This window comes from Rhopalosiphum maidis, chromosome 2, assembly GCF_003676215.2.
Source record: "Rhopalosiphum maidis isolate BTI-1 chromosome 2, ASM367621v3, whole genome shotgun sequence".
NCBI lineage: Eukaryota > Metazoa > Arthropoda > Insecta > Hemiptera > Aphididae > Rhopalosiphum > Rhopalosiphum maidis.
The window spans coordinates 38381741-38400160 of record NC_040878.1 but is presented as its reverse complement, the minus strand read 5'-3'; the positions used below and the strand labels follow the sequence as shown (position 1 = coordinate 38400160).

The following is an 18420-nucleotide window of genomic DNA, read 5'->3' as shown; positions in this document are numbered from 1 at the left end:
ACTAAACACAATAAGTGATAAGATGAACTTCAGGGTTTAATAAAATAAAACATAACAAAAAATAACCTATATATATATATATAGGTCATTCATCAGCGCTGAATATGATAAGAGCATTGAGTCAACTTTTTTTTTATTCTCCATGATAATATCTGAAACATGATTAAGGTTTAATATATTATATAAATATATTTATCCTATTATCCTTAAACCTTGTAGGTGACTGGAGTGTACTCATGACAAAATAGTCAAAATAGTCATCAAAATAATCTATTTTGTCACGAGTATACCTATCTATACAATTAAGCCATTTTAAAATTGTAATCTTTTTGTAGATTTTCAAATTAACATAACTTGCTTCAGTATCAATAAAACACTCCACAATGCTCTAGATAATAATCTTACCTTAAAATTGTATACTAATTGTATGTACATTATTGATAAATTTATTTCAATTTTAAAAATAAAAGCGTGAAATATTTACTGAACGCAAAATTTGATATGTTACACATGTGTAAGGTCCCTTATAGACCCACCCGCAACATAGATAAACATTTTCGCTTACAAGTTACAATTATGATTTGAGTAGTCTTAGTCAAATAGAGTTAAATCACTTATTACAAAAATTGTAGAGTATAATATTTATGAGGGAATGATATCGGTTATATATTTTATTGTTATTTGATTTTATATTTTTATATTACTTTCAAAAAAAAAAAAAAAAATGTAAATTTTCAATAATGTTTAAATTGTTAAAACAATTTAATTGTTGTAATGTTTAATATTTAGACAAATCGATATTTTATACCCTCCAAAATATTATTTTCTATCGTTTTTGTAATGAATCAATGGGTGATTTTACTCTAAGATTAGGTAGGTACTAGAAAAAAAAATTGATTCTGCATAAATGCATTTTGTCTGTTGCACATGGGCCAGAGAGACAATAAACATGTTTACACTGCAGTGTACTGACATCCTCTGATATCCTCTTGAGAATTTATCGGAGATCAACAAAGTAAAACAATAAAATAAAAATTATAATATTAGGTATTTTCTATATTCAATAAATGAAATTTGAATCTGACTTTCCTAATAGGTTTCAACGGATTGAGATTTTCTGTAGTTTATGGTCGTACCTAATTATAAAGATCACCAACAGCATGGACAAAAAATTAATATACGTGGTATACACAAAATTAGTTGATGATGGTGTATAAATAATAAAGTGTCGACTTGGATTATTAAATTTTTATATGTTTAGTTAGGTATGTTGCTGATAGTAATCTATAAATACAAGTATTAACTTCTGGCTGTCAATGGTTGTTTTACATAAAAATGTTGAGATAAAGTAGTTGTTCAATTAGTCAGGTATATTCTTTGGTAAAACACGTGGCCCGACATTAGGACTACTGTGTGTGTTCCGTTTTGACAATTATAATGCATACAATTATTTCTTATTTGGTCATGCCTTTGTAGCTGTGCCTATAATTAAAATACATTATACAAATGCAAATACTGGCATAAGTTACTGCCAAGTAAGTACCTATCAATATTAAATTTATAAATTATTTTAATTACTTTACATTACATTATGAATCCTATGTATTTGATCGTAAATTGTTATCATACTCTATGCACGCTATCTTTGCTATTATCTGTCGGCAAGTTAATGATGATAATAACAATAATAGAATAATCCATTTACCGTTTCGTTACTTCGGTACGATTTCTACGATTTCCAAAAACGTATGTTTAAGAAATCCATTGGCGTTTTATCATTCAATCTTTTTGTTTTAAATTCTTTCAAAAAATGTGCCGTTGTCTGTTGTCCAAGCGTCGTTTTTTGGTCGTCGTCGGCCGCACTTATGACGTTTTAAACAGCCATCATCGTCTCCAACGATTCTACTCGAACAGGAACGTGTTGAAATTATATGAACGACAAATCTTACAAAACATGTTTCCTGATAATTCTAGGTATTAATCAATTGAAGAATTAAATGTGTATTGATGATTTTTAAAATTATAATCACTGCAAATGTCACCTGTGTGTACTGAATTCTGTCTTTTAGCAATTAATGTATCCTTATTATTATATTTCAGCAATGAAATAATTGATGTATTGACAAAAAAAAAACAATGTGTTTATGCTGGATTTGACCCAACAGCGGACAGTTTACATATAGGAAACTTACTTGTCATTATAAACCTATTACATTGGCAACGTGCTAATCATAAAGTTATAGCATTGGTCAGTCATTAATTATTTTGTTTATAGATGGTTTTATAAATTGTTCACAGTTATATTATAATTTATAGATTGGTGGAGCTACAGCCCAAATAGGTGATCCAAGTGGAAAATCAAAGGATCGAGATAAACAGTCTTCACAGACGCTGTCCCATAATATTAAAGGCATTACCCGTAGTTTACAATCCATATTTGACAATCATGCCAAATACTTTTGGAAACATAAAGATCCTCTGCCAGAACCAATGTGAGCATTTTGAGGTATTCTTGTTGCTTGGCTAGATTTTTTCATTACAATATTTTTAAATTTATAGTTAAAACTGTGCACAATTTAAGATGTATATTAGATATTTTATTAAAAAAATATTAAATAATAAACATTTATTCATTTAGTATGATTGGTTATGATAATTTGATGTTTTTTAGTATAGTCAATAACATGGAATGGTATAAAGGAATTGGTGTCATTGACTTTATGAACAATATTGGTCGAAATTTCAGAATGGGTACCATGTTGTCTAGGGACAGTGTTAAAACTCGTTTATCTGGTAGTGGGATGAGTTTTACAGAGTTTACTTACCAGGCTTTTCAAGCTTATGATTGGCTACATTTGTTTAATGAATACAAATGTTCATTTCAAGTAAGTACGAGTATGACAATATAAACATTTTAAAATTGTATAAAATAATATCTTTATTTAATTTTAGATAGGAGGAAATGATCAAATGGGTAACATTATGTCTGGTCAAGAACTAATTAGTCGAAAAAAAAATGCCAAAGTTTATGGTAAACTATAATTGTTTTTCATTAGTTAAAATTGTTATAAACTATTCTCATTGTCACGTTTTTTTATATTTATTATTTAACCATTTAATAATCAACCTTTATATTGTTGTATTTTAATTGTTATAATGTACTATTATGTTTTTGTATGTGATATTAAAATTGACATAATTTAAAAAATTTGTTTTCATGAATAAAAGTAAATATATCTTTTAACATTTAATAATTTATTATATGGTGGAAGTATATACATACAAGTTGCAAATTTTCTAGCTCTGAATCGATATAAAGCTAAACCATGTTATTTATAAGTGTGAAATATTTATTTTTATAAATATATTTTATTTACAGGACTTACAGTACCACTAATAACTACGGACTCTGGTGACAAGTATGGTAAATCAGCTCAAAATGCTGTATGGCTGAATTCAGATCGAACTTCACCTTTTGAACTATACCAGTTTATGATACGAACAGTAGATGCTGATGTAGAAAAACTATTAAAAATGTTTACATTCCTTTCATTACCTGAAATAGCTGAACTGATGAGAAAACATAAAGTAAATAATAATAAAATATCAAAAAAAATTATCTCTTTTAAAAAATTGTATTTCAGGAAACACCCGATAAACGAATTCCTCATGAATCATTGGCTCGTCAAGTTACCACATTAGTGCACGGAGGTAAAAATTATAGTATAATATAAATTTTTAAATTTTGTTAATTAATAATATCTGTATGTTTTTAGAAGCGGGTCTTCAAGAAGCATTAGTAGCTACATCAGCATTATATGATAACAGCATTGAAACCCTTAGCACATTAAGTGTTAATGATATTTTAAAAATATTTAATGGTGCAACTGTTGTTGAATTAATGCTTGAACCTGGCATAACTGTATTGAAAATGGCAATGAAAGCAAAATGTTTTTTAACAGAAAGTAATATTCTAAATTGATTGTTTAAAATTAATAAAATAATAATTAAAATTTATTATGTTTTTTTATTTTCAGGGGATGCATATCGAATAATTTTAGCCGGTGGATTTTATGTTAATCACCAGAGAATAACCAATATAGATGAAATTGTTACTTTGTCTGTACACATTTTACCGAATAACATTTCTATAGTGAGAGTTGGTTAGTAAAAATATTTATAAAATATGACCTGCCATTTGTTATATTTTATGTTTAAAAAATTGATAGGTAAAAAAGATTCCTGTGATATACAGGATGTCCTGTGAGGATTTACCCATTGTAAAATCTCCTGAAATAATGGAGATATCATAATTCTGGTTTTTTAATAAGATTCACATAGACAAAAATTACAAATTTTTCATGTTTTAATTTATTTTAATGGTTTTGTAAAAAAGTTAAAAAATATAATTTTTTATTTATTTTCAAAAAAATTAAAGATAACCATTTTGTTGAGTTCATTTTTCTGAAAATATTAACGTTTCAGCATTTTAATTCATTAATCTCGTGATTTTTAATATTTTTTCTAGTTTTTAAAAAAACTGCAAATTATTTAATATGATAGTGGTATCATTATATCAAACATGTAGTCCGCATGTTAGTATGGCCTTCTCAAAATAATTAAAAATATAGAATTCTATATTTTTGAAAATAATTAAATAAAAAAAATATATTTTTTAGCTTTTTTACCAAAACATTAAAATAAATTATAACATGAAATATTTGTAGTTTTTGTCTCTGTGATTCTTATTAAAAACCAGAATTATGATATCTTCATTTTTTCAGGGGAAATCGCTATGGGTAAATTCTCACAGGATACCTTGTATAACACAAGATACTAAAAAAAAAATATTTTAGTATATTGTAATGTATCCAAAAATTATAATTTTTAAAATAAAATTAAGTTTTGAACTTTTATTGAAGCAACTAATGTGTAATACAATATGAATTGTATTTATTACCATAATATTTTACCTTCTTGATGTTTCACATTTAAAAAAATTATTTCAGAATAATGTGTTATATTATTATTTTTAATTTTAGGTAAACGAAACTATTGGATTGTCAAGTGGATAATGTAAAATAAAAAGTATAAATTTAGATTACTGAAAAAGAAGAATTGATGTACTAGATAATAAAATACATTTTTGAAAAACATAAATAAATTGTTTATTTCAAAGTCCTTTCTCATAATATTAAGATCTTAAGTCTTGCGGTATAAATAAACATATTAATAAATAAAAAAATTATTATCAAGTTGTAAAAAATTTTAGTTACTTGGAAAATAACTTAAACCGCATATTAGACATAATCTGTATCCATAAAATTGGAACACAGTAGATACAGTCTTGTTCCAAGCAATAGTAAGTAAATAACAATATTTCACAATAATTACAATTTTTAACAATTTGTTTGGAAATAAATATAATTACAAACATTTTCGTATCCCACAGTAAAATGATAGTAAAATCAGCTTAGCTTTTAGTTGATTTTTTTTTAACTTGGTATTTTTACATAATACGACATTAACATTGCAAATGGAAACACAAAGTATTCTAATACGTTATGTTTTAATGTCAAAAGGGCAAAAGATTTATTAATTTTAAATTATAGCACATAAATGTGAGAATAAAAAAATTAAATCTTGTGGTATATTTAATTCATAATGAGAAAAATATTTTATGTTAGGGTACACAATTGATAAGCAATATTATCATGTTTTACCAAGTATATGATTCTTTTTAAATTATTAAAAGTTGAAAATATAATCATCAACTGCTATTGATTTGAAATATTAATTGAATTAGATTTTAGAATGATAAATATTTTTTTTTAACTGGTAATGTTTTGGTCATTCATTATGTGATTTATAAAAACGAAAACTACATTTTCAATAACATAAATAAATTGGCTTTGGATGAAGTGTATGCTGCATTTGATTTAAAACATTAGATGGCTGTTATTTCTTGATGGTGTAAATCTTGAGGTGAGCCAACTTTGTCTACACACTTCCACAGGCCATATGTCTTTCCAATGGTTGTCTGCCACAAACGTAGAGTTCCATCTTCAGAGCCAGAAGCATATAGCTCACCATCTGGTGAGAAACGGACACAGTGCACAGGCCCAAAGTGACCTTTGAATGATTCTAAAAATAAAATTAATTATACATATGTTTATATTCAGTTGACATTCAAAATCATCACCCTTACCAATTTCTTTTCCAGTGGTATAATCAAATTTATACATCTTAAGATCTTCCCCCCCACATACAAACATAGTCTTGTCCCTGTGCAATGATGCCGTGTTCACAAGTGTCGGTACAGTGACTTCATTGACTTTTGATAAACTATAGATGACCATAAATATTAATTAAACTTAATACTATTTAAACTATAAAAACTGGAATAATTATTACCTTTCAGCATTCCAAAAACTGACACAATTTCCATGTGCGATTGTCACAATAGATTCGTCTCTAGACACTTCTAAACTGGTTGGAATAGCACTGAATTCCATCTTGTGAATTTCCTAAATCAAATAACAAATATAGATATTTCAATAAAAAATAAAGCACTAAAAGAGCTTTTTTATGTACTTGTCCAGACAGGGGATCCCAAATTCTAACTGTCTTGTCATCAGCACATGAAATTATTCTCCTATCATTTTGAAAGAACATGACATGTTTTATACCAGATGTATGCCCGTTGAATGTAGTAACAGCTTCTATAAAAATCATTTAAATAATTCAATCAACTAAACAATTTTTGTTACAATAAAATATACCATATAAAAATATTTTTATATACAGTATATCCATGGGGTGTTATTATATTTATTTGAATATGTATAACTAAAATGAAATTAAATATATTATGAAACCTTAAAAATGCATTTAAATTTTTAAATTCATTTAATTTTCCTTCTTACTATAATACAAAAAATTATATTCCATAGTATATTATTTTTAATTATTGTGAAAATGGGATATACTTAATTATTAACTTTATTGTACATTTTATAATTGGTCTTTTATTATAATAAAATAGATTATTATAGTACTTTTTAATTTATACATAATATACATGTTATAAGCTTAAAAAATATTAAAAAGTATAGAGTATAATTTTCATGTTCATAATTAGTTAAAACAAATTCTTTATTTTATTTTTAATAATGTGCCCAATAAACAATTTATTACTAATACAATAATTACAACAAAAATTAAAGTAAAAAATGTTTAATTGTAATTCAAACATGAATACCTAACTGTTAAAATCATATTATATTTTTTCCGCAAATATATTATATATTAGCATACTTTATCAAATAAAATTTTCATAAGATTGGACTCTTTGTACTATATATATATAAAAAGTTATAATCAAGAAAATCAGTAAATAATTTTATAGTTGAGGATTAATGACATTTTTAATTTTAACACTTAAGTAATATGCATTTTATATTCACAGCACCTTTTCATTCATTACATTTATTAAGAAATGCTGTGTTTTTGTATTTAACCTTACACGGTAAAATAAACGGCTTTGAACAAAATATTATATCTTAAACTTTATTTTTTTTTTAAATTTTTTAGTTTTTTTTTTTTAAGTAATTTTTATTGAAACCTACAAATCTCAATATAATTAAATACAATATTTTTCTATTAACATTTCAAGTTCGAATTTTAGCAAAATTGATTATCTATTTATATCAAAAATTACGGTTTTTACTATAATGAAATCAATTACTAATTGTAATATAAATAAATTAAAAATCTGAATTTTTTTTTTTTATAATTTAACTTCAACTTAACATACTCAATGATAAGTTATACTTTAATTGATATTGGGAAATTTTTTTCAAGTTGCTTTTGATTACCATTTTTAAATTAATTTAAAATACTAAACACTAAATATACTACTTTTGAAAATAGATTTTAAATCAATGTACGGTGTTGTAATGAAGTTTAATTTTTCATCTTCCAAACAAAAAATTATTGAAATCTGGCAGTTTAAAAAATCATGAAAGATCTTCCTATTAGATAAGACATAATACAAAGATGTACTATAAACAAAAAAAATAGGTTATGTCCATTTCACTAATTTAAAAAAATTAATTTGATCGTAAATTCATAGCCATTATGTTAATAATATAATATTAAATTAATAATGTGTAAATAGTATAAACTATCATTATTTTATCCATAATTATAAATATAATAAAATATTAGTTATTTACTATAATTTTGTTTAGATTTTTTAGAACCTAATTGTTTTAAAAAGACTTTTTGTCTGAAGATATATTGTAACATATCTCATAAATCAACATAAGTACATTTTATTACCAAAAATAAAATATTTTGAAAATTTGAGAAAATTATCATAACATATAGATAAATTAGAATCTAATTAAAAGATTTTAAATTTGTATTTAGTATTTATTTAAATAACCTATTCCAAATTTGTAATGTAATTTCTGAAAAAACTAATTAAGTACAAATTGTACTTGCTTAAATTTTTTTTAATACATTGTACAATATTATATTACAACTTAAAACTGTAACATATCCACATTTTACAATTGAATACAAAATTACCATACTCCTATAATATTTCAAAATGCAAGTCAATAGTTAAAAATCACTTTCAAATGTAATATGATGTTACTACCTAATCTAAAATATCTAAAAGTTAAATTTTCATAATTAAATGTGTATTGGAATAAAAAAACAAATTCTTTTTAATAAGTAATATATAAAAGCCTTAGGGAAAAGAAATATATAACAATTACCTACCTCAAACCCTATATAATTACTCTTGTTTTCATAAAACTATTATATTATTTAGGTTGGGGTGGGATATGAAAACAGCTCGATGTTTTAAAATAATCCAAGGCCAATAGGCCAGTGACAGATCGACCATGTAAAGTTTATTGGCTTGAGCTACTGTTACAAACATTAGAAGTGGAGGGCCTTGAATAAAAATCACGTATACAGATAATAGTGTTGTTTAAATGCATGAGAAAACAGTTCCTGATAAGACTGGATAGTAATATATTAGAAAAAAATAACAAAGGTATATTGTCACTAAAACTCATATGCCCATATATAATTAATTTCGCTCAAATAAATAATGTTCATTAAAAATTATATAACTTTTCCTGTATAGAATACTAACCAGCTGATTTGTTGAGATCAAATATTCTGAGCAATTTTTCATTGGAGCCAGTTGCAAGGAAAACACTGTCTCTTGAGAAATTTACACTTTTTACAATGTGTTTATGTTGAAAAGATTGTACTTCACCACCAGTTTTTGCATCCCAAATCTGAAAATTTAAAATATATTAATTGCAAAATATACAAATCATATTAGACAATATTTATATTAATACAACTTATCTAATAAGCATACTTTGTTCTTATAGAATGTATTTAATAGTTATTATTTATAACTTAGATATAACTTTCAAAAATATATACTTAAAATGTTTGATTACTTTTAATTATAATGTTTATCAAAGTAATGTATTATTTTAAGATATATCTATGATCAAATAATTTAATGACTAAGAAATTATATTTAAATGATAACAGATAACAATAATTATTCATGGGTATTAAATAAAAAATATAATTGATATGTATTATTTTTTAAACAATTTTTATGCACAAAATTCTGCCCATAGTTCATAAAGTTTAAAGAAAATAATTTTGTACTTTAATTTTTTATGTTTAATTACAGGATGTATCACTGATTTTCAATTAAAATACATATAAATTATATTTATAACTTGTTTTTATATATTTTGTAGAAAGATTTCTTTTAGTTTATATTTTCAAATTCAAAATATTTTTTAATGAGCAATATTATATTCAAAAGATTTAATTCATGGGTAGTTTAGATTTCAAATGCAATACATGTTTACAAATATTTTTTAATATTAATAAAATGATAATTAATCAACGATTAATCATTAGATTGCTTATTCTTATAGTCAATCAATTTCTGAACTTAAAGATATGCTTAAATAAATGGTTAATGAAACAAACAGTGAACTTTATGAAAATATTATCATAATTTTAGAATTTAATATTTAATATTAATGTTCAATGCTATATTATTTTAACTGTATGTTTATCATCTTGATATTTGTGATAGTTTGTTTTTCTATATCCATGTAAATATCATATTAATATTAAAAAAAACATTTATTAGATAAGTCTTTATGAGCCACCACATGAGTATTCTCGTGGGAGCATTATTCTATTGAAATAAATAAATAATATAATGTTTTTTTTTTATTGCAATAACTTAATCTGCCTTGCATAATATGTTATACCCACTTTACTATGTTATTTGCATTTTAAGCTTATAACTGTAGATTATGCACCAGAGATAATATAGATAATGATGTATACATTTCTTCTGAAAATCATAACTACAAAAATATAAAAAATAAACTGATATTATTTTAAGTTATTTTCAATTCATTGGGAAATCAGATATAAATAATATACCAGAATATGATTATCAATTACAAATTTCCATTTTAAATGCATTAAATCGAATATAAAAATATAGAATTATAGAAAATAATAATTTAAATTAATACAAATGTTTTCACTTCTTACATAATAGGACTAAACACTAAACAACTTGAAAATCAACAAACAGATAATTTAATAATTATTATTATATTTTAGAAATAACTGTATAATAGAATAATTAATTTTTAATTTTTTTTTTTAATGACAAATCAGATTTTTGGATTCAAATGAAAGAAACAAATTACCTTATAATGGATTTTCAAAAAAAAAATTTTGGACAGTAAATTTTATGATTTTAATAATAAAGTTTAGTTGATTTACATCATAAGTATTTTTTAAATTTTGAAGAAAATATAAAAAAAAAAAACATGGAAAACTTATAAATTATTTAAATATAATTTTTTAATATAACATCTCAGATGATGAACTTTAGATCGTTTTTTAAATGTATGATTTTTTATTGATTTGAAATATAAATTAATAATGCATAATAATCTTGCCTTAAGGACAAAAAGGCAAGACAAGTGCAATCATTGATTTCTGATTGATTTTTCTAGGCCAAGTTATAATTTAATAAATAGATAAACTATTTTTTATGTAAATTTAGATTTTTGAAATTAAATTTGATAAAAAAAAAAAAAAATTGATTATGGTTTATATCAGGTTGATCCACTTTCAAAGTCCTTTTCCATCGCCCAGAAGATACTACACTAAAAACAGCAAAAATTGGCTTTTGTAAAACAATGCCAATGTTTAGCAAATCTTTCGTTTAACACTGCAAAGATTTCAGTATAACATCGTTAATACAAGTATTCATCAAATTTTTGTTATGTTTATATATAAGTAATTTAGTTTTTTCGACCTTTTTCAGATAATACTGTTATTGTTATTATTGCCATACCTATCATACATAGGTACCATTTTAATTTATTGTAAGTAATATGTAATTTAATATAAACAATTAATAATGTATAAATAAAATAACTATAATAATACATAAATACATTTTTATTTATTGGCAGGAGTTCATTATAATAAAGTATATTTCACGTTTTTTTGGTTAACGTTGTGTTTTCCAAAAACCTAACCTTAAAGTTAAAAACGAGGACTTAATGTATTATTGTATGCACTTAATGCAAGTATAAGCATTTACTTCAAGTAATCTATTTAAAAATGACTAAATAATTTATTCTTTCATTGTGAAAATTATGTAATTTCATAATAAAATAAAATCAAGGTTTAGAATCTATTTAATAAAAACCTGAATTTATTATTAGTTGTTTACTGTTATATAAATTATTTAAGTCATAAAATAATAAAAGTATTGTATGTTATTAAAATAAACAAAATTATATCCTGTTCTACAAACATTTATCCTTGATGAATATGAAATACCTTGCATGAACAGACTACTAATATAAAATAATATTGATTTAAAACAACACTTATTTTATTTATACATTAATTTTTAGATAATATATTATAATCACATCTAAGAATATTTCTTCTGAACTTTTTTAATTAGGTATTTAGCATTAAATATAAAAAACAATGAAACGGAATATATATAATATTTATCAAACTCCAAACACAAAATTATTCAAGTTAAAAAATATTATAAACTTAACTTTATATTATTAATTAATAAAATAATCTCCTCGTTATATAAAAAAAGAAAAAGACATAATATCTATGGATATCAACATAAATGTCATAAGCTACGGTTAAGAGAACGCTATACCCAAATGTGTTGTCTTCGTTTTCAAACTGTTTTGTGCAAGAAAAAATCACTTAGACTGTAGTGATAGTTACAACTACAAATTTATATATAATTTAGTCGAGAACATTATCTGTAAAATATTTTTTTTATTTTTTAGATATCACTGGTACAAAAAAAAAAAAATTATTATTGTTTCATTTTTGAACTTGGAATTACTTTTTTTTGTAATTCCAATATCGGAAAAATAAAAACAATATTTTACAGTAAAAGTTTTTATTTCTTAGTTATGAGTGTTATGACTATAGCCTTATTGGTTCTTTCTCACGCAAAAAACTTTTTACTATGTTTTACACTTGTAAGACGAAGACAACACATGCAGATATAGCAGGGGTGGCTAACATTTTTTGGCCGCGATCTACTAAAAATATACTTCACCTTTGAAGATTGACTTCCATAAAAAACCTAACCACCATGATTAATTTTTGTGCGCGTAACTTAAAAATAAATTCTAACACGATCAACTGTTTAGCCGCCCCTGAGGTATAGCATCCTCTTGAATAAGAAAAAATACATTAAAAACTGCAAAATATAGTTATTTCTGCTTTAAATAACAAAATTAAAACTGTCAATCAGTAATTTCTAAGAACAGCCTTTCTATAATAGTTGCGGTACCCTTCTATATCTCAAACATCCTTTAATTAAATGCTATTCTTATAATATATTTATACTGGAAACTAAGATATCCCAAATCTTTAACCAGTACAGCACTGAATCAATAATATTAAAGTAAATATTCCTTATTATTGGAACTGGGCAGTGGACCATATAATATTAATATTATTAATGTATATATTTTAAATAATATTATATATTATATATATACAGAGTAATTCTTTTATCATGAACCACTCATTATTTCAAAAAGTATTCATGTTTTTGAAAAAAATTTTTTTGCATGGTTTCAAGTTGTTAAAAAATCAACGTTTTTATTAAAAAGTTATTTTTTTAAATATTTAATTCAGCTTTTTACTTTTTTGAATGACAACATAGTTATAATTCTATATTTCAAAGCAGAATATTTTTCTAAGTATTTTGATATTAAAAATTGAATTTAGGACGAGTAGTTTATGAGAAGACAAGCGAAGTGGACAAACATTTTGGGGGAGTATACCCGTACCACCCACTCCACTCCGCGCATCAAAACTTTAAAAACTTATAACGCATAAACTACTCGCCCTAATTTCGATTTATATGTATCAAAATACTCAGAAAAATATTCTGCTTTGGAATATATGAAATTAAAACTGTTGTCATTTACAAAAGTAAAAAACTTAAAAAAATATTTAAAAATATAATTTTTTTAACAACTTGAAACTATGTAGTAAATTTGTTTTTCAAAAACATGAATTCTTTTTGAAATAATGAGTGGTTCTTCATGATAAAAGAATCATTCTGTATAGGTACGCTATTAGTCATTAATAGGTCTCAAAGATTTTTTTTACAAAATTTGTGGTCTGCTCAACTAAAAATGTTAGGAACCGCTGTTATATAATATAAAATAGTAAAATATGCTATAAAAATATAATACATTTTACAGTGAATTTACCAATATTTATAAAATTTTCATTAAGTAAAAGAGCAGAAAAATCTTATAATTCTGAAACAAATTAAACAGTCATTTTTTTGTAAACTAAATCATTTTTGTTAGTATTACTTTTAAATAAACCATTGTATTTTCAATGTATTTTTAAATTGTTATTGTCAAACTTAAAATCACTGATGAAATTATATTAATTTGATACACACAGGCTAGAGCCTTTTTTTACATTATTTTTGTTTTAATATACCATAATATAAAATACAGTAATACTCTAATAACCCAGGATTATGGAAAAATAAATTTTAATTGAATCCTAGTATGCCATTGAATTCGATAAGCAATACATACCATTTTTTAGAAAACCAACAAGTATTTAAAAACCAAAAACCTTAAAAAATTAAGGTTAGAAATTTAAAAATGTTTAGTATTTAAAAAGATGTAATTTTTTTTTCAATTTATTACTTATTTTATAATTGTTTTAACAATTGAACAGAATAAAGATATTTTCCAAAAAATATCAATAGTTGAATTTAAAATCAATCAAACAATTTTAATTATATTATTTGAAAATAAAGAAACTAATTTATATTTTCAATAATTTTAACATTATATTAACCCCAAGCCATGAAATTTTTTTTAAGTTTTATCATGACAAATAATAAATACATTTTTAATTTTTTTTATGGCATTTTATCTTATAAACCAGGGGTTGATAAGTAATTTCTGCTGGAGTTTAGAAATTAAAATAATAAATGAATAAGGCCCAAAGAAAAAAAATTTATTGTCAAATCTCATTAATAAATTATAATTGTTTTTTTCCATTTATATTCGCATTTTGAATAATAACATCTAGGTATATGTCTTCTTAATTTACTCATCAAATGATCAATAACATTTAATTTAGGCATAAGTATTATAAATTATAATACATTTTAATAAGTACTTTTGTATTTTGATGGAGTTTATTATTATTATTTAGTTGAGAATTTTATGAAAGATAACTATTAACCTATACTATATACAAAATATTACTAATATTAATTGTGGGTGATGGATGAGAATATTACGTATGTATGTTTAAGTGGCCTAAACTAGTCAGTTTTAAAAACATATTTTATAGAATTTCAGATGATATAAAGGTAGGTAGTAGGAGATATGAAGATATTATAATTATAATTGAATAAGTATATTAAACATTCCTGGCTAAGTATTTATTAAATTATTTATTTAAGAGACACAATTATTAAATATAACCATCAACATGATAAGTATGTACCATCTGTGTGTATTTAACAAAAGAGATTAAATAAGCTTTAGAAATATTTTTATAGGTAAACTTATATCAGTTTTCTTAAGCACTAATATAAGTACATTATTATTCAATAATCAACTGAGTAGCTAAAATAATAATTATAATTAAGAGGTATAGACTATGTAGATATTGAAAAAAAAATTAATGTTATAATATGTATAGTCTATAATAACTTTTTAGTCCAAGTAAACTAACAAATATGTTATTAATTACAGATGGATATCTTATTATTTATATGCTAGATATTATCAAAATGTTTGATATAATGATATTAATAGTATATAAATATACTATAAGTACAAATATAATTATTGTTACTACTTGAGTAATTACTTATATTTTAATAAAAAAAAAAAATGAATTGATTTTTGTTTAGAACTATCATCATTTTTAAATAAATAATGAAACAATGTCCATATACAATGATCTAGGAAGCAAATAAACAATAACACACAAGGAAGTTAAACTCAAGGCTGAAGCTAGTTATTTATTTCATTAAAAAATTGTATTCATACCTTAGCTTCAAAATCTGCAGCACCACTTGCAGCTACTGTCGCTTCTTTGTTCAAGGCTACCCCCCAAACGGCACCTTTGTGGCCTTCAAATGTACCAATCCAATCACCAGTATCTCCTTGTCTCAACATGGGTTTTCCATCTGAATCAACGACAAAAGTAAATAAATAAGCACATTAAATGCACACAGCGCTAAAGGATTTTACCTTTGCACGCAGATATTAAGAAATATCCATAGTCGGTGTTGTCGCTGAAATCCAAGTGTACGACAGGCCTGGTGTGTCCGCTACAGGTTAATGGTGTTTGCTTAAAACTCGACATTCTTCACATAAAATAAAAACAGTTAAATACAATAATAATTTCCGATGTGTATATGTATTTAGGACTTTCAATTAAATAGAAAGAACTCTATAAATTAAATATAAAACTTTACTGGAGGATACATTAATGGCAACACGTTACACGAACGCTACGCTAAGTCGCAAACGAGTTACTGAAGTTGTAAATAAATGTAAAAAACAGGTTGATAAAAGATTGTATCACACAGTGTGGCCGAATTGGTAAAACGGAATTCCCCTATCGTCACCTTCAAAAACAGTATGTATAATATGACTACATACATCTATGAATATGACTGAAAATAAATACCCAATAATTTTAAATTAAAATAAAACTTCAAAATTCTCGATTTTCAAAAAATCGTGTTTTTGAGTTTAAAATACTAAAAATGTATGTTTTTTGGAAATTTTTTTCCATTTAATGTGTAATAAAATAACTTGAATAATATAAAGAAGTTTTTAGTAAAACCAGAACTAATTAATATTTTTTGGTTTGAAAGAAATTTAGAAATATGTTAAAATAATAAGCAATAAAAAACAAAAATATATAATTATATATAAAGGAATCTAGGAAAAAAAGCCCCGTACCAACTAAATACATTATTCGTTATTTTATTATGATTTACATAATTAAATGTAATCATTATATTTTTCTATATATAATTGTCATTTGTATGGCTCTTTTTTAAATTTTTTAATATTGTTTTAATTATACAATGCAAATGAAAAATAACAATTAATTTATATTAACAATTTATAATGACAATTATACATAGATGCATGTAATAATTATATTTAATTATGTAAAACATAATAAAATAACAAATAATGTATTTTGTTTGTACGGGGCTTTTTTTCCGAAAACCATATAAAGATTGCGACTTATGGAAAAATGTATCTTTTCTTATGGACACATAAACATCACATTTTACCTTTGAAGAAATAGTTTATATTATATAGGTGTGAGTCATTAGGAGACCTCAAATATTTTTTTACAAAATTGGTGGTTCGCAAATCTAAAAAGTTTGGGAACTGCAACTGCTGCTCTACACAATAATATGTATTTTTCAGTAGGCTGGAGGCTGGAATGATGGACTCATTTCAATTGACAAGTAATTTTTCCTACATAATAGATACTGATAATTAATAATCAGATTTTTTATGTATTTATTGTTTACTAAAATTATAATATAGAATGTCATAGAATTAAATTTTTTTAAATAAAGGAATTTATTTTAGGTGTGTTTTTAAAGTAGCCACTCATGATTATTTTTTTGAATACATATTAAACACTAATAGTATTAGTACATACATTTTTAGGACTAAAAAAAGGTCTTGCTTTCAGGACGGAGTATAGAAAAATACGAGACTTTAACCTTAGCACCCCCCATAAAAAAATCCAAGATTCGCCAATGTCACAATTTAGTACAATAATCATATACAAGTCTACTAACTACTAAGTAGATACTTATTACAGTACAAATATGAACTGTTCAAAAATAATTCTAAAATTCTGATTTATACATTACATATACATAATGTTTGTACATGTAAATTTAGTACATAATATGTACATAGGTAAATATATATCTTTATCTCACAACAACCACAACAGCTATGAGTAGAATTTTAACCAGATTTATGAAATTGTTATTGCAATAGACTGAATCGAATATTCAACAATTAAATTCTATACATTATATGTAATATGTATAATTAAATTAGTAAATAACATTATTGAATTATTGAGAAAATATAAAATTAGCTACAATTATTTTGTTATAATTATATTAACACAGAAGCTATGTTGCTTTAAAATTGGGAAGCTATAACATTTAAATCAAAAGCTTTCATATCAATCATATATTCCTTAATTCCATATTTATAATAAATATTGTTATATTTATTATAATAATTTACATTAATTTATTTATATTATAGGTCAAGGATAGGCAAAATATTTTAGTTTTAGTATTTTATATATTAAATCATTCGATGTCCCGCACTCGTAATGTGTGCATCTATATTAATCGTTAATTACCATTTTATTAAAAATCAAACCAAATACTTAACTGTTTTTGATGTAAAAAGTGTTAAAAAAAAAAAATTCATAAGTGCTTTCTAACAAAAATCACCGTCCGTCTGGGACTCAAAACCCCAAGTCAAGATTTTTGCAAGTATTTTAATTACTCAAACCTATACGTAAAACGAACCGTCTTTTCATCCACGTATCACTTACGTAACATCACCCAATTAAAAATGAATACTACTTTAACTAAGACTATCTCCCCAATTAAAATTATCAACCGAAATACTGTATAAAAAAAAAGGGACAATAACAGCCCACCAAGCGAGCCTGATAACAATGTTTTCAATTACGACTGGATCGAGG

At 23.9% G+C, this 18420-nt stretch overlaps 2 protein-coding genes across 2 annotated transcripts; one reads left to right on the top strand and one right to left on the bottom strand.

The window, feature by feature from the left end:
* The first annotated feature begins 1810 nt into the window (after positions 1–1810).
* On the top strand, positions 1811–5176 carry LOC113553925 (tyrosine--tRNA ligase, mitochondrial). The gene is made up of 10 exons (XM_026957520.1): positions 1811–1974; positions 2101–2248; positions 2317–2492; positions 2672–2885; positions 2953–3031; positions 3380–3588; positions 3645–3711; positions 3777–3965; positions 4038–4163; positions 5043–5176. Exons 1-10 carry the CDS (start codon positions 1811–1813, stop codon positions 5078–5080), a joined length of 1410 nt encoding a protein of 469 aa, XP_026813321.1. The 3' UTR covers positions 5081–5176.
* On the bottom strand, positions 5144–16011 carry LOC113553926 (serine-threonine kinase receptor-associated protein). The gene is made up of 7 exons (XM_026957521.1): positions 15897–16011; positions 15693–15832; positions 9176–9323; positions 6595–6722; positions 6415–6527; positions 6209–6345; positions 5144–6144 (listed from the first exon to the last, which is right to left on the bottom strand). The coding sequence occupies exons 1-7, from the start codon at positions 16009–16011 to the stop codon at positions 5948–5950; spliced, it is 978 nt and encodes a 325-aa protein (XP_026813322.1). The 3' UTR covers positions 5144–5947.
* Positions 16012–18420: the final 2409 nt, after the last annotated feature.